Source organism: Zeus faber, assembly GCF_960531495.2.
Source record: "Zeus faber genome assembly, chromosome: 16".
In the NCBI taxonomy this organism is placed as follows: Eukaryota; Metazoa; Chordata; class Actinopteri; order Zeiformes; family Zeidae; genus Zeus; species Zeus faber.
Window position 1 is genome coordinate 22,628,168 of NC_137202.1, and position 22,112 is coordinate 22,650,279.

General features: G+C 46.7%; 1 protein-coding gene across 1 annotated transcript; it reads right to left on the reverse strand.

The window, feature by feature from the left end:
• Positions 1–4,272: 4,272 nt before the first annotated feature.
• On the reverse strand, positions 4,273–20,606 carry LOC307242665 (coiled-coil domain-containing protein 6-like). Its single transcript, XM_080017198.1, has 9 exons — positions 20,339–20,606; positions 18,865–19,014; positions 17,236–17,364; positions 15,726–15,829; positions 14,743–14,903; positions 12,206–12,362; positions 11,283–11,383; positions 7,414–7,535; positions 4,273–5,521 (listed from the first exon to the last, which is right to left on the reverse strand). The coding sequence occupies exons 1-9, from the start codon at positions 20,597–20,599 to the stop codon at positions 5,330–5,332; spliced, it is 1,377 nt and encodes a 458-aa protein (XP_079873324.1). The 5' UTR covers positions 20,600–20,606; the 3' UTR covers positions 4,273–5,329.
• Positions 20,607–22,112: the final 1,506 nt, after the last annotated feature.

Genomic DNA, 22,112 nt, shown 5'->3' on the forward strand with positions numbered 1-22,112 from the left:
CGTGCACCTCCAGCAGCCTTTCACAGAGTTGTGGATGTAGCGCAGGCTCCGGGGGCGGCCTCAACACCAAGTCGACTGGGATATGGAGTTGGTATCCAAAGATAAGCGCGAGAGTAAGAGAGTAACATGAGTGCAGCGTGTTGGAGAGCGACGACCGCACCGGCACCTGCTACGACTGATGGAGACCAACACCCGTGGTCATGTTTACAACAAATGTTTTCTTATGTCGGAGTGAAAGATGCCTCTCACCGAATGATGTGCGTCTGATTTTTACCAAAAAATACAGAAATATTGGCAACCAGAATAAAATCAGGGCAAAGAAATAGTTTTTACTATTTCACTTTTACCAGTGTCCCGAGTCAGATCAGGAAGCTCAGGAAAAACAGCAAAGAAGAGCAGAACATGAACCAAAACCACTCCATGTGTACTCTACTTCTTAGCCCCTAGGTACCCGCCACCCTGCCCACATTGGGCTTATCAGACCGACTACTCCTTGTTTACTTCGGTTTTTGTACATGTAGTTTATTTTAATATCTTATTATTTTTATTATTATTATTATTATTATTACTATTATTATTATTATTTTTGTATTATTATTTTTTTTGTATTTTTTTGTATTTTTTTCAAATTATTATTATTATCATGTACTTCTTTTTATTCACTCGCTCTGTCACACTTCTTCCGTAACACCTGAATGAATAAAGTCTTATCTTATCTTCTGATCTATGGTGCCAGCCTATCCCTCTGTATACTAAGGTAAAGTGAAGGCAGTCATGTTGATCAGGGATGTTGGTGTCAGGGTCATATCGTTGTTCGTCCCGCAATCTGAAACGGTTTTCGGGTGACATCGACAACGTGCAGGACAAACTTAACCCTCTCCCCAGGTGGTGGTGGAAATCCATGAGAGAGATCAATAATATCAGTGAGAATCAATAAAAAAAATGTTTGTCGTTATAAGCAGGGAGGCAATAAACAGAAAAATATCTCAAGAGCGATTCCTAAAGGGGACACTAAAGGTGCCACCAAAAGTAGTATGTAATCGTTATATATATATATATATATATATATATATATATATATATATATATATATATATATATATTTATGTATTTATTTATTTATTTTAATGTACAGTATATAGAGGATACCTATACAGTATACTGGATCATTGATTACAGTATACTGGATCATTGACTGATTGATTATATGTAAATAACTTCAGGGTTGTACAGCATGCAGGTTATTTACAGTATAGGAGAGAAGCAACACCCATTAACTGAACAAAAGCTAATATTATAATATAATATATATTATAATATAATATATATTATAGATATTTTATAATTATTATAATTATTACATTATAATATAATAATATTTAAACTTAACTGTTTTTTGTGTGTGTCTTTTTTTGCAATGGGTAGACCTACAACCAAGTACGACAATCACATATTTCTTATCAACAAACGCTTTTTAGTGAAAATAAACCGTCCAGTTGGTTTAATACCGTCACGATAACGGATTCAACAGACCGTTCCACGTTAGCGGCAGCCATCTTGGTAAGGTGCCTCAACAGCGATAGCGAATTCAACAGACCGTTCTGTGTCAGCGGCAGCCATCTTGGTAAGGCGCCACAACCGCGCTACTCTGCGTCGTCATCATAGATGACGGTTGTGATTGGCCCGGCCCCGGCGGGGTCGGGGGGGGGCCTGCTTGAATGGGAGGGTGGCTAGACGTATTCTGCAGAACAAATGAAACATGAGCTGCAGAGTGGTCTGGTTCCCAGGCTGGAATAAGACATTCATTTGTACAAAAATGTGTTTGGGTTTTTTTTGTTCGAATTGGGCTTTAAAGCCTCTTGTGAAGTATTGGCTTTAACTGCCGGATCCCTGCAGACAACCCTGTTTCATACAGATTATTGATATGAGAGAGGGAGGACGAGAGAGGGAGATGGTCTCGGGAGGGAGAATCGCTCAAACTGTGCTCCTCACACTGACCGTACACCGTACTTCCCACAGTCCATTTCCACTGGACCACTCTCATGGCCCCTAAAGACTTAGACTCTCTAATCCCTTTCTCACCCTGAAACAGCGATGCCTGAAACAAGTGCACTCTGCCCTAATACTGCTCTGAGCACTTTGTTCGGGACCGGTTCTAGCCAGCGGGACTTAAGTGCTGCAGGGCGGCGTCAGTATGTTCTGGGAAAAGCGGTGACTGTAACCTGACATAACATAACCTATGCATTGATTGGTGGCCAAGGCGTAAAGCTTGAACGTTTATGCAAATGTACCAAATGCATTCTTAATGCAGCGTACAGGACCTTGGCAATATCAGTATATATAGCAGATTCATAGATATTTAACAATATAGAAATAATATATTTAAAATGATAATATGTTGTCCGTACTGCATTCGAGTCCACCTTTCCTAAAAGACATCCCCTCCAGTTGGCACAAACCAAGTGCATGTTATAAGAATATAAAAAAAACAAAACAGGAACCACATAAATATTGATCTGGGGGATTTACCCAGGGTAGGGAGATCCACAGGAAGACTTTAATGATGGTTGATTGGCAGGGAAGTCACACTTCCCCAGCCATATTTCTAATCCGTACTCATAACCGGTCTCTGCTTGCGTCAGTGTTGTGGCCGCTTATCCAAATGTTGATTTATCATACGTCGTATAGTCCGGCTGTAATACTGACCGTGGAAAATATTTTCTCTTGCTCCCAACCCTGCCCCTCCCCCGTCCACGCTTCTCAATAGTGAGACCTGAGACTTGGCGCCCCGCTGTTCCTTTATGAAACCTGCCAAGGGTGGGCTGCGGGAGCCCGGTGGGTAGATACGCAAATCCACGCCCAGCAGTTGGAATAAAACTCTTGTGTTGGTTTCCGAAAAAATAAAAAAATAAAAAAAGCCGGGGGTCAATGGTCGCTCAAGCGCCCGGCGTGGTCCGGATTCCTGCTTGGATTAGCCGGGCTTGCCGGTCGGAGGCGTAACAGAGAACGCCGTAGGACAACAGAAAAATCACCCGCCAGGCCTCCACAGCACCACATCCCAGTCCCCTCGGGGCGTTACATTTGTTTTCATGGGCTTTGTGTGTTGCGCCGCGGCCTGAATGTGTGTGCCTGTGCGTGAACGGGTGCAGCGGTACCGAGAAAGACCCTTCCTAGACCCTGACGCGGGGCCCCGACGTCCTGGGCAGGTTCCCATCCCCAGTTCACGTCGGGAGTTACTGCTCTCGCATTGTAAAAGTTGTACCATGTCAAATTATCCTGCGGCGACCGGAGTCATGCGCAGAATCTCCCCCGAGGGCCGGAGCCAGCTAGAACCGGTCCAAACCAGGTAGGCCGGGGTCCGATTGACGTAGGGTGCGGGCACGGAGCCAGGAGGTCGGCGAGTACTATGCGTGTGAAATCGAAAGAAAGGGAGTCAAGGAGGAAGACTTCCAAAACATGGGGCAGGGGCGTGAGAGCAGATTAATGTCAGCGCGGTGGGCCGAGGAGAAGGCGCCAATGGGAAGTGTTCTCCCGAAAAACGACCTTTCGCTGCGGTCCGATGGGAAGAAGTAAATAAATGATTAGATGACGGCTTGTAAAATAATGGGATTGGTGCTCGAATTGTAAATCATTGGCCGGGTAGAAATAAAACAATTTAAAAAAATTCATTGTTGGCGGCGTCGGGGAGTGCACCCGTCACCCGGAACAATTGTGAACAACAAAAGCAGCCTCATGTGGAGCCAGGGCTCTTGAAATGGCACCGGTGATAATCACTCTGTGAAAAAGCGTCGTCATTTCAGAAATGTACAGCACATAACACAGGCCATGCGGAGACGTGCGGGTTAGGGCTGGATGATATTGACAGGTCAAACATCGCAATATTTCTTGAATACCTCAATTTTGGTCGTGACTATCGGTGCTTTCATAATATATACACACACACACACACACACAGCAAATAATTCAGAAACAATCATTTATAACGGGGGTGTTATGACCAAACAGGTATAGGTGTTCGAGTCTTATGAAGAAGTTGAGAAAATTGCCTTTACTGTAATGCGGCCGTAGAGAAGTTGAACTACATCATCATGAACCAATCTCCCGGACCCATCTGGTCTAGTATCATGATATCTGTACCTCGCCCAGTCCCAATGATTATGTACTACATTTGTTATGGATGCATGTTATCTAATGATTGCCTTAAGTATTTCACAATTGACTAGCATTTTAAATAACTCCATTTAGAAAGCAGACAAGCCAGTCATCTTCTCAAGAGCTTTAATCATACATAGAAATTTAGTTCAACAGTACCATTCATTGAGAATGTTTAGCAGTATGTATATTTAGTGTAAAGAGCATTAAGGTTGTTTTTTTTTTTTTCCTTTTCTGATGAGGAATATCCATATGGATGATAGAAGCTTTCAGAAGTACAGAGAGAAAGAAGAGCAGACAGGAGCACATGACTATGCTTTAACACCTCAGACTACACTTTAAACACCGTTATGTGGTTTATGTACCAGTGTCCAGTCGTCCTTGATGCCACCGTTTTTTTTTTTGTCGTTTTCTTTCTGTGTTGTTTTTTTTTTTTAAGTTTCATTTGTTTTTGCTTTCAGGAACATACAGTGGCGCTGGCTTCGTTTGATCAATGCGCTATATAATGGAGAACTCCTATTTAAGTCGGACGTTCCCCAATATCTCCTTACTGACAGAGTTGTGTTTTAACTTTCATGGCATATGGGGAGTGGGTGAGCTGGACTGGGGCAAATGACTGCAATCGAGTGTGGTATTACAGGCATGGAGAGAATTGACCGTATCCACCCAGCTGCTTATCTAGCTATACATCCATCCATCCATCGATCAATCCAAACATCCAATTGATCGGAAACCGCCACGACGAGACATGGTTATAATGTGCTACCTCATAAGCGCCACAAAAATCAACCAATCGGCAACAGTCCCAAGCAAAGAAAGAAAAATAAAAAATACATGTACAAGACAGAAGGTGAACAGATTACCAGCCTACAAATCCCAGAAGCACTGTTATCCCCCCGCCCCCAACTCAGTCCATTCTTTTTAAAGAGCAGTTAAGTAACTGCTCGCGTCGGCTCGCTTCTTTGGGGGTGTTCCGCCCGCTCGCCCCCTCCGCCCCCTCAAACTGTGAGCTGGATTCTATTTCCTCTTTTGTTGTTGTTGTTGTTGTTGTTGTGGGGTTGGCCAGAGAGCCAAGACTTGACTTCCAGGGTCGGAGACGGAAGCTGCTGTTGCGGTGGCGCCGTGGTGTGTCTCGCGGGCGTCGGCGACGACGATGACGAGACTCGGGCCGGCGGCGTTAAGGCTGAGGGGGAGGCTGCTGAGCCGCGGAAGCGTGCTGCGACATGGCTGCCGGGGAGGACATGGACTGCACCATGGGCTGGGCCGGCGGGGGCAGAGGCTGCTGCGCCCCCGAGTGCGTGTTGGGGGACGGCGGGGGCGTCGGACGTTTGAACTTGTCGGGGCTGTTGCTTCTTCTCGGGGAGGGCCTCTGCTTGGGGGGGGGGCAGAGAGGGGAGGGTGATTAAACAACTTCCATGCAAACGGCACAGAGCTCCTTAAGGGGTGAACAGTTCAAAAAATAAAAATAAAAAAATTATATATATATATATGCACGCCGGCCGTCTTGCACCGTGACCTGCCCGTGCAAGACGTCCGTTTCTCATCGGAGAAATGGTCAGTCTTATATTGTCGAATATAATATGGCATGTTTGATCAAAAACGCAGGTACTTTTTGGGTCCTTTGCGTGTCCTCTGAGGGAGTTTCCCTCTCCATGCGTAATGGAGAGATTGGAGACGGAGCAGGAGGAAGGGACTTATATCGGGCCCTTTGTTATTATTCACGTGCCCTTCCTCTAAATAAAGCCAATGAACACGCTGTGTTTCTATTTTTATGTATTATTTCACTAAATTTTCTTATTGAACAAAATAAAAATAAAAAAGCACCATGCGTAACGGGTACGTGATGCTATAAAACAATAGACAGCAGTATACAGCACCTGTGTCCCAATTCCTCGGCATACAATCAGGTCAAAGTCGATTTCCACATCTACTTAATGACTAAACCCCATCCAACCTCTAGTGACACAGACACTTACTTTTTGACGACCCAAGTATAAATTTAAACTTACATTACATATTGATCGATGCAACAGTTTTAATAAGTGGAACATGTAATGTGACTTTAGAGTGGCTAAAGGGTTTAGAGTGGCTGAGGGTCATGCAAGTACCGCTGGTACTTGCATGACCCTCAGCCTCCGGGGTCCTGCCACTTGCACATTAATGTTAAAATTCAATTTTAACGCAATATGTCAAGTAACCTTATATTTTTCTAACTTTATCAATGCCATTCTCGGTTATTTGTCTGTGCTACCAGGGCCGGAATAATTTTAGTGAACAGATAAAACTTTTTTTTATTTATCTCTTTATCGAATGACGCTACGCATAGATAAAAGTTTTGAAAAAAACTTTTTTTTCCCCCTACTCCACGACGTTCCAATATGCAGACGACGTTCAAAGTCTAGGTCTTGACCTTTGTAGGACTGGCTCGAATCCCGAAAAATGAGGGACAGAACACCGCGTTTCACACCGGGCTGGATGCATAATGCGTTCGTTTACAAAAAAAGGGCGAGAGAGACAAAACATCTAACGAAAAGCCCCGCCGACGTCAAGGTGAGACCACACACACACGCACGCACGCACGCACGCACACGCACACGCACACGCACACACACACACACACACACACACACACACACACACACACACACACACACACACACTTTTTTCCATTCCTTTCCACTGACCTCTCTCCATTTGAGACACTACTGACGGGGAAAAGATGACTAATTGAAAGCATAAAAAAAGTTATGGAATAAAAGAAAAATGCCAAGGTTGATGGCCTTATGTAAAAAATGTTATGTAAAAAAAAAAGTAGACCTTTAATGGACTGTCATTAACCTTAGATCCTGTTGATGATAACAAAAGAATAAAGTAGAGATAAGATAAAAGTTGAATCAAAGATGTCGTGCCAATTACGGGTCATAAATGGAACCAGATTCTGTTCCGAGAGGGATCGATTCACTAAACCACGACCGAGTAGATGGACGGGGGGGCGGCACCGTTCCCATCCGATTAGAGCTTTGGAGGACACCGTTTTCTGAGATAACCATAATCGCACCGAGCCAAGATCAGCGAGGCCAGGTCAACGCTGTGATATTACAGACACGGCGTTGTGACGTCTCCGCCTACTTCACATTCCCCGCCTGTTTTATGACCAAGAGGTAGAATCTGACCGTTATGGAGTCGTTTGTTTTATGTCGGGTGTGTGTGTGTGTGTGTGTGTGTGTGTGCGCGCGCGCGCGTGTGTTAGAGTGCACTCACCGCTACAGCGTGGGAGGCACTTCCGTGGACGTGCAGGGCAGGGGGGTTGTAGTGGGAGATGCCGGCTCTGGACAGTGTGGCCGGAGGGGTGAAGCCGACTGTGTGGCTGCCGTACGACAAGCCTGCGGCGGGCGGAGAGAAGGGACAAGAAAGCGAGAGAGAGAGAGAGAGAGAGAGAGAGAGAGAGAGAGCGAGCATCAGTTATGAATTCTCAAATACCGCCGAGTGAGGCTGCGGTCCGCGGTACTGTGCCATTAAGACCCAAGATTATAAGCAGGTGGAAACCAATTCCTGAAGTGGTTGTAAAGTGGGCCGGAATAGACACCAGCAGCACATGGAACCACCGCAGGGCTGCTTATTTCTAGAGCAAAATGGGAAAGCGGTTTGTGCAGCAACATTATTTATTTAATGGCTTTCATAGTTAAAGACGCAAACGTCCATGAATCATCAGTTTGTGCGTGTCCAGACAATACAGGAAGGAGGGTTTATGTTTCAGGGTACGTTACAGAGTTGAATTAAAAATTGTATTTCATAACATGAAGAGCTTGTTAAAGACTCACTTCAGTGAAATGTAGCGACTCGCAAAATCGTTCAAAATCAGGTATTGAGTTCAGCGAAAGGCTTGTGAATTTATAAAATCAGAAATGTTGACTCCCGTGCAGAAGAGCGGGACTATTTTAGACAAAAAAATAAATATATGGATGGATAAACTCAGCTTAAATGCCTGTGTCGAAATAAGAGCTCATAAGTTCAAATGTCTACTCAATGACTTTTAAGGCCTGACATTTAAGAAACTTTAAAACCTGTCTGGGGAGCTGCCAAGCCCCGGTGCTGATAGGATGGCGACCGAGTGGCCAGAAGAGGGCGCTGCGGTCAAACCGTGAGTTTTACCTATGCTGCGGATCAGAACTAGACGCTTAAGTTTTACTGAAATAGGATGTGTTCCTGTAAGGGGAACCCGGTGCATCACAATGTTAGTGAAGAGTAGAAGAGTGCAGAAGATTGACTAATTCCCTTCACCGAGGGTTGTCCCACATATCGCCAACTCACGTCAAGTGCTGTGGGAATGCGTCTGCTGAGGCCTCCCGGCTTGGTACCCTGGCATTAGAGTGGCATCGACAGTGTAATATTGCCACGCAAATATACTTAGCCTTCAAGTTTGACCTACTTTACAGGCTTGGCATGAAGTGTAGAGCTCTAACGCTCAAATGACATACGTATTTCAGTGTCGGTCAATATTTTTTCGTTAATTTCATTAGCATCGGACGGAAACCTTGACGCCAAGAAGAGAACTACGTGATACGGACAAAATACTTCTTCATTCGTTCAACATTTATTAAATACTTGCAGCTTGCGTTGAATAAATAAGCCCTTGACATTGTTAACCATCATGTTCTCTTGTTTAGTCTTTCTGATCTTGGTATTACAGGGACTGCGCACAGATGGTTTCAGTCTCACATCTGGGGCGGATCCACGAGGTGTTGTGGAAGGGAGAGGTGTCAGAGTTAAACCACGGAAAGACCGGCGTCCCACAGGGATCCGTGCTTGGCCCTCTCCTCACTGTATACCTCACTGGGATCGATCGTCCAGCGGCGCGGTTTCTCCTACCACCGCTACGCCGTTGACACCCAGCACTACCTCTCCTTCCCTCCAGGAGATACCACTGTCTCGGCCGGAATCTCGGAATGCCTCGCAGACATCGAAGGAACGGCAACTCCAACTGAATCTCTCCACGACAGAACTCACCATCCCGGTAATTCCAACCATTCAACACCACGTAAATGTTCAGCTCGGCTCATCATCCTGAATACCTTCCAAGTCTGCTAGAAATCTTGGGGTAGTGATTGACAGCCAGCTAATCTTCTCGGATTAAATTTCCCCGTCTCCCAATCATGCAGATTGACCGGGAAGATCAGACGGTATTTTGTCGGGGAGCACTCGGCACAGCTCCCTGTCATCTCACGAGTAGAGTACTGGTCCACCAGCAGGCACTGTTAAACCACTGAAGATGATTCAGAATGCAGCAGCAGCAGCAGCAGCAGCAGCACCACCTCGTTTTCAACCAGCCAAAGTGGCACATGTCACGCCTCTCCACTGGCTCCCTGTAGCTTCCCCCATCAAGTTCAAATCCTTGATGCCCGCCTACAGGGCAGTCACTGGATCTGCACCCACACACACACTGCATCACCTGGATGTTGTGTGCCAATATTTTACTTGTAAATAATAAATCTTGTACTTCTGTAACAGGGAGGCCGCATTTTCCACGTTACACTAGGTTGTGCACACACACGACCTCCCGATAAAATCGTCAATTGGTGATCGCTGCCCCACAGCGATGGCCGATTAGAATTTTTCACCATCGCCCAAGCCCAATATATAGTTCATTGTTTTTTCACTACCCACTTACACTTGTCCGTTTTGCTTTGAACATCGAACACCCCAGAGGATCTCTGGCAAATTCAGAGTGCTGGAAGAGTTATTTTCTGTTCAGAGAGGAAGATGGCATCCAAATTCCACACAACTGTTAAAATGACTCATTTTCAGAGCTCGTGCTTTTGAGACATTAAGAGGTTTTGTCTGCCTTTTAAGGCTTAAAAGGCTTTAAAGCTAGACTAACATGATCAGAATCCATGTTAACATGATCAGAATCCATGTTAATGGTAGCAAATAGATTTGGTCTTTAAAGGTCTATGCCCCAAGTCATAACATAATCTAGATGGATTACCATCACATGTCATTAGACCAAATCAGACTTCCCATGTAACGTACCATCTTCCCTCATCATCTTTACAATACTTTTCAGTTTAAAACTCACTGGAATAGGATTATGGTTTCCTCATACCTTACTGCCATTAGGTAATCGTAGCGTGCAACAGCGTGATCTTATGGTAAATTACCTACTTCTGCTTTGACTCAACCCCATTAGGTCAATAGCAAACACAACAAATGTCATCCACTAGAAATACAGTTAAAGGAAAAACAATGCACCCAATAAATGTAAACATTACAATATAAAAGTGCTTAGCTACAGGGACAGTTCACCGCTTCTGCCACAATGTTTTGCAAGGTGCTCACTCGCCAGTTTGTCAGACGCTGTTTTGGAAGCAGGGACATGACGCTGAACAAGGACAACATAAAGCTGATGACACAAGTTTAGGACGCTGACTGGACCACAAGCAGACTGTATGGGACTGTAAGCATTCTTAAACTGGAAAAGGGCACTGCAGACTTAAACGGACTGCATTTTATATGGCGCTTCTCCAGTCTTGCAACCACTCAAAGCACTTTACAATCTACGCCTCACATTCACCCATTCACACATCGATGGCAGTGACAACCATGCAAGGTGCACACCAGCTCATCGAGAGCACATCAGGGTTCAGTGTCTTACTGGACGACCGGCTCTACCTCCCGCGCCACCGTTGCCCTGAGTTAAATCAAACTTTGTTCTTAATGATTACCTTTCATATCAAAAGGGTACAACTCTATCTTTTAACCCTCAGTCATAAAATTAGACAGTTTGTTTGCAGAAACCGGGCTGGACTGTATTGCGACCAGAATCTTGTCCTGAATCTAACCGGACCTGTAAGGCGCAGCTTGTGAGACCATTAGACCATTTTGTTCAAACTATTTTTTGTTTTCAACTTTATTTTGGAGGTCACTGGATTTCCAGTTTTATTTCTGAGTGAGTTTGGTGTGATAATGCTGTGGATAGCTTATTGGAAAAACCATTCTGATGGCCCAATGCAAGGTTGCCTCGGTGTTCTTCCTTTCATTCCCTTCGGGCCGGAACCTCAAATAGTGTTTTATTTGTTTGAGCTTTATATGGAGTCAGACTGGCAGACTCACCTCACTGCATGTGTACCTACCAGGTGATATGGGTCGGCTGGAGCTGGGAGAAGGGGTGTAGGGAATAGGACTGGACACCGTCCTTGCTCGCAGGCCCTGAGCAGACATCTCGTTGAAGTACCTGTTGTGGTGGTGGTGGGGGGTGGGATGAAAGGCTTTACTTTCCGCCCTAGGCCAAAATCTCTACTTCACATATTTTATGTTGGAAACGTCGTGCTCTGTCATTTTCCCCTCTCTACACCCAGTTTCCTTCTTTGCCTTGCCATCATTCATCGCTACCCTATATCTGCCGGCTCCGGTTGGTCATTAAAAAGTAAGACACAATGGGTCCATTGACATGTTTTTCTTAAACTCTTTGTACTTTGTACTGAGGAGGAAAAAAAAAAAAAAAAAAAAAAAAAAAAAAAAAAAAAAAAAAAAGCCTGTGAAAAACAAAGTGGGATTCAGGGAGACAAGAGTGGCCCCTTGATTGTGTGTGGTCCATTTTAAGTAAATACATCATTGAGATCCGGTTTGACAGCGCGTTCTTCGGTCCTTATATTCACTTTGAACCCAATTTGGCTATTATCGCCAGTAGCTAATTACACCGGAAAATGTAGACTTTTGAACACTTCTGTTCATGATGCGCTTTGGCAACCATAAAATTGACTCTTTAAAAAGAATTAGGATATTTCCCCAGTAGGTGACATCTGGTTAATGCCTTCCTCCATGTACATTTCTATCATCCTCAAAAATAAAAGGTAAACAGTAGTAGGTGTAGTAGGTGGCTGGGAAAGCGTCCAGTTGCAGCATCCGGAACACCCACCGGGGTGGACGGAAATCTCATCCATCGTCCGCATCTTCATATCACTTTCAAAGCAAAAGCGCAAGCCACACACACACACACACACAAAAACAAAAACTGCAAAACTGCATTCCATCGCCCCCCCCGCCGCTCAGGTACCTCTCATCATCCATCTCCAGACTCGATTCGCTCTCAGACAGCTGTCTGCACAGCGCCTCTCTGCGCTCCATCTCTCGTTGGAGCTTCCTCTGCAACCGGATGTTCTCCTCCCGCATGTGTCGCTCCTCCTCTATGTACTGGGCTCGCTTCTCTGTGTCTGGGAAAGAATAATAATAACAACAACTTCAACGACTTTCTAGAACGCCTTTCATACACAATACGCAACTCGTATTGCTTTACATTGATATGAAGGCAACGGATAATAATAATAATAATAATAAGAGAGCAAACAGGCAGAATAAATCCTTATTATTCCCAATTTCACTTTTGGGATTATTGGTCTTGAATGGGGATGCTAATTAGAAAAACTTTTACCGACCGATAGTCGACCCTCGTTAACCGTTGTCCCACAAAATGAAAATATTAGGGTACTGTCCCCTGAAAAAATACGTTATTACGGTCATAAAGGTATTCAAATCTTAAATGATAAATCTATTTTTATATGCTTTCCGCTCTCTGTGCGTCCCTATCGCAGAGAGACGTGGAGCCGTTCCGTATTTGGAGCCGTCCCTCCAAATAAAGCAACTGAAAAGAGTGTTTTTAGTTGTTCATACTGTTTTTAGTTGTTTTATTTGGAGGAACAAATAAACCGTTAACTGTTTTACCGATAGTATTAAATCAGTCAAAATCCTTATTGTCCTTTAACGGTAAAGTGGTTAATTATAAACATGCCTCGTCTTGAATGACTAGTTTTCTACCCCAAGGAATTCTCAAGTAATTGTCAAAATAATCCACACACACACACGCCGGGGGTGGACGTGGGCTAGTTGACTTCCAGACAAGCATCACTCCTTTCCATTTTCCGATGAGCCTTTCCATTTGTTTGTGACAGGGGAGGAATGGTTTGTGAAGAGTCAAACATTTTTCTCTCTGTTTTATACCAAAGTATCTGCACATTGAAAGTGGGTCTCAGCCAGTTTCCAATAAGTGGGCTCAGAGGTAACACAGCCTGTGATTTCATCAGCTTGTTAGCAGTGGTCCTTGCTTCTGCCTCTAAGAGCATTTCTTCATCGGAAGGGAGGCTCCCTCTAGTGGCACAAACACAGTACAGCCTGAGTATCAAACTATTTTGATCTAAAGGAATGTACTCAATGATCCAGGGGGAGGCTCCGGGGAAATCTCAAAACGAGCTGTGGGAGCAATATTTTATTTTCATAAATATATGTTAGACAATTGTTCGGCAACCTGTGAGATCCAGTTAACGGCGGTAAAGTAGCTCGAGAAGCCGATTGAACACGGACATGAGTAGTTGACAGACTGCATCCATGTCAAAACAAGCAGCCTGCGTGTCTATTTGCAAAGCAAACACCAACGAGGAAGACTCCTCGAGCAGCGTGAACTGGGTCTCAGTCTCTGATGCCGCAGCTCTCCCCGGACCCCGCGCCGCTACATATCCGTTACCGAGTGGCTTCACGTTTCAGGGAGACGGGCAGTTTTATTGAGGCAAGCGCGGCTGATCGGAGCGACATTGCAGAGGGAGATCGCGACGGCGACGCAGACCACGTGCTCCGAGTCCGGGTCGCGCTGGTCCACGTTTTGCTGTTTTTGGTCGGTTCCAAGACCGGATTAAATCATAACCCTGACCTACTTTTTTTTTTTTTTATGTCCCCCCCGCTCCTTGTGTTGCGTAAGTAAGTGCTCTTCCAAGGGACAGACCAGATGCCTGTTTAAGGCTGGATCTGGAGCTGCCTGTGACACTAACTGTTATTAAAAACTGTATTCTTTCTGTAATAACCGGGGCTCCGCCAGAGCTCGACATCATTTGAAGTTGTCAAGTATTGCTGTGTCGTATTGTTGTATACTGTACATCTCCATACTCACTTTATTCACATGTACTTTACTGCACATATCTGCATTCAAATAGCCTCTCCCATATACATCACTATTCCCTTCCCTTTTTTTTACCCCCACTTTGTATTATCTTTTGAGTCTTATTTTATTTATATTATTCTCTTCACTAACTGCATTATGTTTCAGGAATCAGTTAGTTTCAGTTAGTTGCTAGGTAGGAATTAGGTTAGCTATTATGTTCGGTTTAGTAACTATTGTGCATAATCTCTGGGTGCGTTGCAAAGACATTTCACTGGAAGTATGTATGAACGTATGTATATGTATGTGACAAACAAACCTCTTAAATGTTGACCCCAACATAGGAAAACACCAAAATACCATCCAGAAATGTACGCATTTATGTTTAAAAATCTTTTGTGAAGTCAGGCATCACAATCACTGCGCTCAATTCGGAAGACTTAAAAATTGTTATTGATCATAGTCAACTCATGGAAAAATAAAAAAATTAAATATATATAAAAACTATACGGATGTTCAAAAGGATCTTCACGTTTGACAGAACTTCCTGGGGGTTATTTTATACCCAGGCCTCGACTGTGCATGAATCCTGCATCGACAAAATGACAGTGCGGGGTGAACGTCCCGCTCGCCGGGTTGGGCTTCCGTCGGCCCGGACAGCCACTCACGTTGCAGCTCGGTGGTGCGCAGGCTCTTCTTCAGCCTCTCCACCTCGTTCTTCAGGAAGCGGATATGCCGCATCATGTTCTCCGGCGAGTCAATCTCCATGGAAACATCCCTGGGAGACGGTGGGGCCGACACCGGCTGGTCCAACTTCTCCTGTAGGATCCTGCGCACACGCACACACACACAGTTGCTCTGCTGGGCTTGTGTGTGTAGCCCCCGATTATCAGGGCAGGGGATTCAACATCGGATCTTGTGAATTAGCATTTGCATATACTACAAAATATATCACCACGTATCCCAATTTCATTCTGAATGATAATACCCCCGAAAGCTGATAAACCATAATACGCAATTACCACCCAGCCCTGACACGCAGTGACCGTGATTCATCCACCCGAGTCAGAGACGGGAAGCTTTACGCAAGCGCCGGTTCGAGGCAGCAGGACTGGACTGGTGCTGCGCAAAATATTTTCTCCCCGAAACAATGAGCACAACAATCAGTTTCAAAAAAAATATTTTTTTTTTTCCCGTTTTCCATTTTTGTGGGCATCAGCTGCCACACACAAAGAAGAGGGAAGAGAACAAGAATACGTCTGTTTTCGGCTTCCCGTGCATCCATCCGACCGACGTCCCCCCTGACAAACCGCGGCGTCGCCACACCCGCGCGTTCATGTCGACGTCCACACACCGTGTCTTACTGGCACATAACGAGACGAGCGCTCAGTCATGTTACCTTTCATTTCTACCCAAGAAGAGAGAAAAGGCAACATTACGATAAACCCTTTACTATCTGGACGGTGGTGGGGTTAATTGTAATTGATTCACTTATTATGGTCACTAAAAACATGCGATTTAGATTTTGCCGGGGAAGAAATTAAACGTCAAAATACCGCCGCGAAGACGCCCCAAACAACACGTCAGCGATATGAAGCGACCCAAAGGTCTCACATTTCCTTCTAAAAAGGCTTCGACATTCTTTTCACACCTTTTCTCAGCCTCCAGTTTGTCCATGCGCTTCCACAGCCGGTTCACCAGAGCCTCCTGTTCCTGCTCCAACGTGTTCTCAAGGTCGATCTTCTCGCGCCGCAGCTGAGAAGAAAAAGGTTGAATACGCAGATGGAGACACAAAGCGATAACGAGGCCGACAATCAGTGCAGGGAAAAATAAAAAGCACAGGCAACGGCGGTAACGCACGCCAGGGACATGGTCTCAGATTGCCTACGACTACGGTGCTCAGACGTTCCCCCGGATGAGTCCGCTCTCTGCGGTGCCAAATAAGATAACGTACGGCGATTAATTCTCATAATTAATCCCGGGGGCGGGCGGGAGGGTTGGTTCAGGGATCCAAACTCAGCGATTGAGAAATTCAAATAAAGATTATGAATTATTTCAGAGAAGCCTTCTAGTGCCAAACCATAAGAAGTATCACTGTCTGATTTGTGGGAGTTTTTTTTTTTTTTTTCCCTCTCCTTGTTTTTTTTTTTTTTGGGAGAACGGGGACAAAGGAGTTGTTATGCAATAACAATGGCTGCGTTATTGAAACCTCCGTGTTTATGATTGAGCTAAACAGTCATGGCTGCATCTGGCCAAAATGCATGATATCATTTTGCAAATGTCACCCTGACACACTGTGGTGTGAGTGAGCAATAACCATTCTGCTAGAAGAGAGGAATGCACCTCCCCAATAATAGCCCTCCCCATTTTGTGGGAGGAAAATGATGGGCTGTATCTGCACTGTAGGAATCAAACCTGATAAATAAACATCCCCCGTAAAAAAACACACTGATTTGGGACGTGTGTAAAATCCCTCAAATATTTCGGAGCCCACGCATTGAGAAGTTTTAGGCTCGTATCTCACCATCATTCATTTGGAGTGAAAAATTGTGCCTCACAGCCTCGGGATGCACAGATAACATCTTTTCTTCACCCGCGCACTTGCCGAAATAAAGCGCAGACAAAAACACTTGACATTTTCGGGTCATAATTAGGGCTGGGTTAAATAAAATAACAGCAAATTAAAGCGCTCCACTCAATGGATCCATCTGAACACTGTGACGTCGGTCCTGTGCTTTGCTCCCAAGTCATGGACGAGTCATAAATGAATTTAAATATTTAATTTCCATGAAATATGTGCGCAATTCACCGCAGCTGGAACGTCGTGAGAAATTCTCGTTATGTATGAAATGTCAAGGTATTGCCGTAAAATCCTGCGACATTATGAGTGCATCCCTGTGGACGGTACTGCACAATATTGATTGACAGAGGAAAACGTTGTTCCAAATGTGAGGCAAAAATACAACTATGCACAGTACGATTAAATGTGTCACATCAACACAGGAAGGTTGTTTTTGCTGACGGGGATATGGAAGGAACGAGAGTCAAGGTCATTCATTATTATTATTTTTTTTCTTTTTACTTCTAGCGAGGCCCTGTCACAGGAACTCGGGTCTCACTGCGCAGATCTCTCTACCGACCTCGGCCCCGACGGGCTTTACCTGCTCCAGCGTGAGCTGCTTTGAGATGGTGTCGTTCTCCATCTTCTTGATCTTCTTCATCAGCTTGTTGACCTGGAACTCCTGCTCCTGCTCCAAGTGCTGCTCCAGCTCCGCCTTCTCATGCTGGAGCTGAGGGTGGGCCGGGAGCCGGGGAGCGGTGGATGTGAAGGAAAAAGAAGAGGGAGAAAAAAGGAGGGGGGAAATATTATTATTGGGAGTCGAAGAAGAGAGGGAGGAAATGGGTGAGTCACTTAGAAACAATTTGATGGCCGTGGTGAGCAGATCGGTATCACGTGGTCACATTTTGCGACGGGACCATCAAAAGGAGGTGCTAAGCAGTCGCAGACTTCCGGACTCTGGGACGCAGTGCCCACAAGAGTATTGTGAAATAACGGCTCTGGTGGAAGTTGCCAGAGGGCACCGAAGAAACCACTGCTGGCAGCTGCCCAGTCCTCAAGGAGGGTGTGGCTCAGCTACGACTCAAAATGGCCTGTGTTGATCATACAATAGGATTACTAATTAACAGAGAAAATACTGTACATTGTTTGTTTACAAGAAACAACAAGAATAAGGAAGAACGTGTATATATATATATATATATATATATATATATATATATATATATATATATATATATATATATATATATATGACTTTTACAATAACACAAGTAGAACATCTCGCAGAACAGTTTGCTCTGAGTAGAGCATAATGTTAATTTACACAGTCAATCTGCGTGCAGGCTTGTGGCTTAAACCACCTTGTTTTAACACTGGCCACACCCAGTGATGATGTTTGTTTTTCCCCTCTAATGAGCCGGCTCAGCGCTTCAGGAGTCATTTCCATGCCTCATCACAGCCCAGAGGCGGCCAGGACTCTCTGGCTCTTGGCGTGGCGGGGCCGCGGCCCGCAACACGAGAACAGGTTGGCACGGTCACGTCCTTGCCAGGACAGCCTGTGCTGAGGTTTAGGTGTCGGTTCAAATCCCCCCCCCCCCCCATCCAAGCCCCCTCTGTTGGCACGGGCATCTCAGGGCAGGAGCAGATCCAGCCCTGTCTCGTGTCAGGCCCGCTAAAGGAGACGGCGGAAGGCGCAAACGAGTCCATCCGCGTAACCTTTAGTGGGAGCCTGTGTGCGCATGCACGCGGCCCTGGCCGGAGTCACGCTGCTTTACACGTCAACAAACCTCCAGACCGACCGCTCCAAACCAGCGGCCGAGGGAGTGGCTGCGCGAGGGGTGTGGCGGTGCTGTGAGAAGGCCCAACCTTGGGAAATTAGGCATGGAAAGTCTGCTCCACCAAATGACAGAGGGAGGAGTAATTTGAGAGTCATTTAGCGTAGCTAGCAGCCGGGGTGAAGTCATCTCGGGCCATTTCTGCCTCCGGGGCAAAAGCCAAGCAGTCGATGCACCGACTCCGTCCTCCCAACAGACACACGCCCATGTAACAACAATCAAATACTTGCTGTTTATTCAGTGCCTGAGCACGCAAGGGTGGGGCGCACACAAGTTTCTAGTGCCAATTTCAAACTATTAGATCTTTCAAGCAAACGTCAACCTTGTGATGAACGGCAGCCCGGCAAGCCCCGCGGGCTGCGGAAGCTATGCCCCGCCCCGCCCCGCCGACCCACCTGCATGAGCTTCCTGGACAACTCGTTGGTGAGAAACTCCTCTTCCTTCTCATAGTTGACGGCCAACGTCTCCTTCTCCTTCTGCAGGGCCTGGATCTTCTTGAACAAGGTGTTGCTGATAAACTCCTCTTCCTGCTCTGCACGGGCTTGCTGCAACACAAGAGACGTGAGGGGGGGGGGGGGGGGGTTTGGGGTGTGCGGGGAGAGGGTATGGCAGTTTGTCAAGGCCTATCGAAAAACATTTGTGATAAAAGAGCTGTTTCCGGACAGAGGAAAAAATGCAAACATCCACGGGGGGAACAACAAATCCGGCATACGCTGCAGTGTGTGTGAATGTGTGTGTGGACCGAGAAAGGAAGCGGGTTTGTTGTTGTGCACGGGGGAGGTGTTGCAGAAACTGGGACTTGGAAGGGGGGGGGGGGGGTTGAAAGTGAGGGTTTGGGCAACACACGGACGGCTCCGATGTTACGAAATGACTGTCGTTGCCAATCACTCTCCCGTCCTGCACTGTGCCACGCAGTGTACAAACAAAATGAAGGTGCGCTGCACGTCCAGAGCCACATGCTGCCAGAAAGGCTGGTGTACAAGTGTAGCTGACCCTACATCCACCTATTAATCTATCCATCCACCTATTTATCTATCCATCCACCTATTTATCTATCCATCCACCTATTAATCTATCCATCCACCTATTTATCCATCTATCCATCCTTCCAGACAGCCTGGTCGTAGCAGTGCACCCGTGAGATCAGCAGCCTGCGGTGTAGAACCAGCTCGCCCCGTGGGGCCCACGTTGCCCACCCCAACAACTCGGTCACACCTTAACAGGTCGAGCACGGGTGGGGGGACGGACGGACGGACGGACGGGGACGCATCGCTACGGGCTGGAGCGCGGACCCGGTCACGTTCGGACGAGTCACGACGATCGCCGGCGGCGGCGGTTTTGACAACTCGGCCACGCCGCGAAGGTAGACACGGGGGAGGGCGACCCGTGGCACCCGGCGTGAGTTTCGCGACGCTAGGGTTAGCCGGCGCTAGCACGGCATAGCAAAACACGGCGTGCGCGGACCGGCCGACTACCAGTCACACCGGGAGCCGCGGCTCGCCGGGTGACTCGGCCGAGCGGGGTCGACGCGCGACGGGACGGGACGGGACGGTACGGGGCGGGACGGGCAGCTTAAAACCCGCCCCGGCGCGCCCGCGCTCTGTTTTAACGGGGTCGCACCGGGAGGATGGGGGGGCTTAGCTGGGCTGCCGCGGACACCACCACGAGCTGTAGCTACCGCCACACACACACACACACACACACACACACACACACACGCGCACGCACGCTCTCACACACGCTACCATTAGCTGTTAGCCACACACAGCATCGTTCGCTATTAGCCACACACACACACACACACACACACACACACACACACACACACACACACACACGCACACACGTTAGCACCGTGCTAGCGCTTACAATGGTGACGCTCGCCTTGCGCAGGTCGCGGTTCTCCTCCTGCAGCGCCTTGCACTTGAGTTTGAACGTCTCCAGCTCGATCTTCAGCACCTTGTTCTCCTGCTGCAGCGACGCCAGGCGGTTCGTCAGCTCCTCCAGGCGGAACTGCGAGATCACCACGCTGGGCTTGGCCGAGCCGGAGGACGAGGAGGAGGTGGACATCGGGGCGGCCGAGCTGCCGCCCGCGCCGTCGGTGTCGCTCTCGCTCGCGCTGTCCGCCATGTTGGCTGTGGGGGAGGGCGGGGACGCTGCCGCACCGCGTGACCCTGCTGGCTGACGCGCGGCGGCGGCGGCGGCGGCGGCGGCGGGGAAATGGCGACACCGCGCGGCCATCTTGGTTTTATATCCGGGCGTCGTGCCGCGTTCGTTCGTTTTATGAAGTGTGATTTTTCTATTATTATTTTTTGTTTGTTTTGTTGTTGAAATCATCGCGCGTCTTCTTGTTGTCACTGTTTGCGGAAATAGTTTTGCGCAAAAGTCTCGTTTTTTCACGGGGAACACGTTTGGCCAAGTGGTTTGTATATTAAAAAAAATAATATTAAATAGGGCGCGGCAAAGAGAGCCGATCGTTGTGACGTCACAACCGTGCGGCAGATGCGCGCGCCTGCACACACGCCGTCCACGGATGACGTGGACCCGCCGCGTAAAATGTGTATTTGGGGCGGTTCCAACATGCCGTCGTCAAAGTCTGATCCGGATCGGCCCATTATTATGGGATAATTTAGTGGGGAAAAAACACATGATAGCACTGCGGTCTCGTGATTGGTCAAACAACCGGGTCCTCGCCAAGACTTTCATGGATGTCATGGATCCGCCGAACCCACAGACAATCGGAATAAGATGTGTATTCGGGGCAGCTCCAACAAGGCGCCGTTCGGGTTTCGTCCAGATCGGGTCAGTTTCTCGTGGCTGGAGTTTGGGATCAACAATCACCACCTCACCAAGATGGCGCCACGCACACGCGTACGTTGTGGCGGAGAGATCCTTGTGCGCACGCACAAGTTGAGTAGATTTAACATTCGAGAGGTTTATTTGTCACATACAGTAGTACTCAGGGTCCACAGATTGGACATATACACGATTGGACTTTTGACTAAAGCAATATAAAAATATAAACTCTTAACCATACTAAGTTACAAAGTGACAGGTATTATTTTATTACTATAAAACTTCATCATTAAAGTTTATTTATTTTTACATTATTTATTAGTAAAACCATTAAGTTAAAGGATTACCAGACGACAACTGGATTTAACAACGCTCAGCTTATTAAGCCTCCCAAGTATATACGCTTCTGAGGACAACTGACAAGCAGCACCAGAGTAAGTTCTACAAAAGAAGTACAACACCCTATGATTTGCCCTGTTATTATCATTGTTGCCCACTCTGCATCCACTGCAGCCCCGGTCATCCTGGAAGGGGGATTCCTCCTCCCGTCCCTTCAAGGTTTCTTCCCTTTTCCCCCCCGAAGGGTTTTCAGAGTTTTTCCTCGCCTCGATGAGGGTTCAGACCAGTGGATGTTGTTGATTTCCATGTGAAATGTGGGTTTGTGGAGCCCTTTGAGACTGTGTTGTGATTTAGAGCTATGCAAATAAACGTTAATTTACGACAAAATAAAAACCCAATAACATCACTGTCAGAATTTATATGTATTGCAACTGGAAGTCATCCACCAAAGTGGCCTCTGTGGTGTACCAGGTCATTTTCTATTTCGCAGTTTTATCAATGGGTTCTT

Excerpts from the sequence above, each read along its gene's own strand:
- LOC307242665 (XM_080017198.1), bottom strand. The coding sequence starts at position 20,599 with ATGGCGGACAGCGCGAGCGAGAGCGACACCGACGGCGCGGGCGGCAGC. Across the intron at positions 7,536-11,282 it reads CAGCCGACCCATATCACCTG|GCTTGTCGTACGGCAGCCAC; the intron begins GTAGGTACACAT and ends CGCCCGCCGCAG. Across the intron at positions 5,522-7,413 it reads GTGCCTCCCACGCTGTAGCG|AGGCCCTCCCCGAGAAGAAG; the intron begins GTGAGTGCACTC and ends CCCCCCAAGCAG.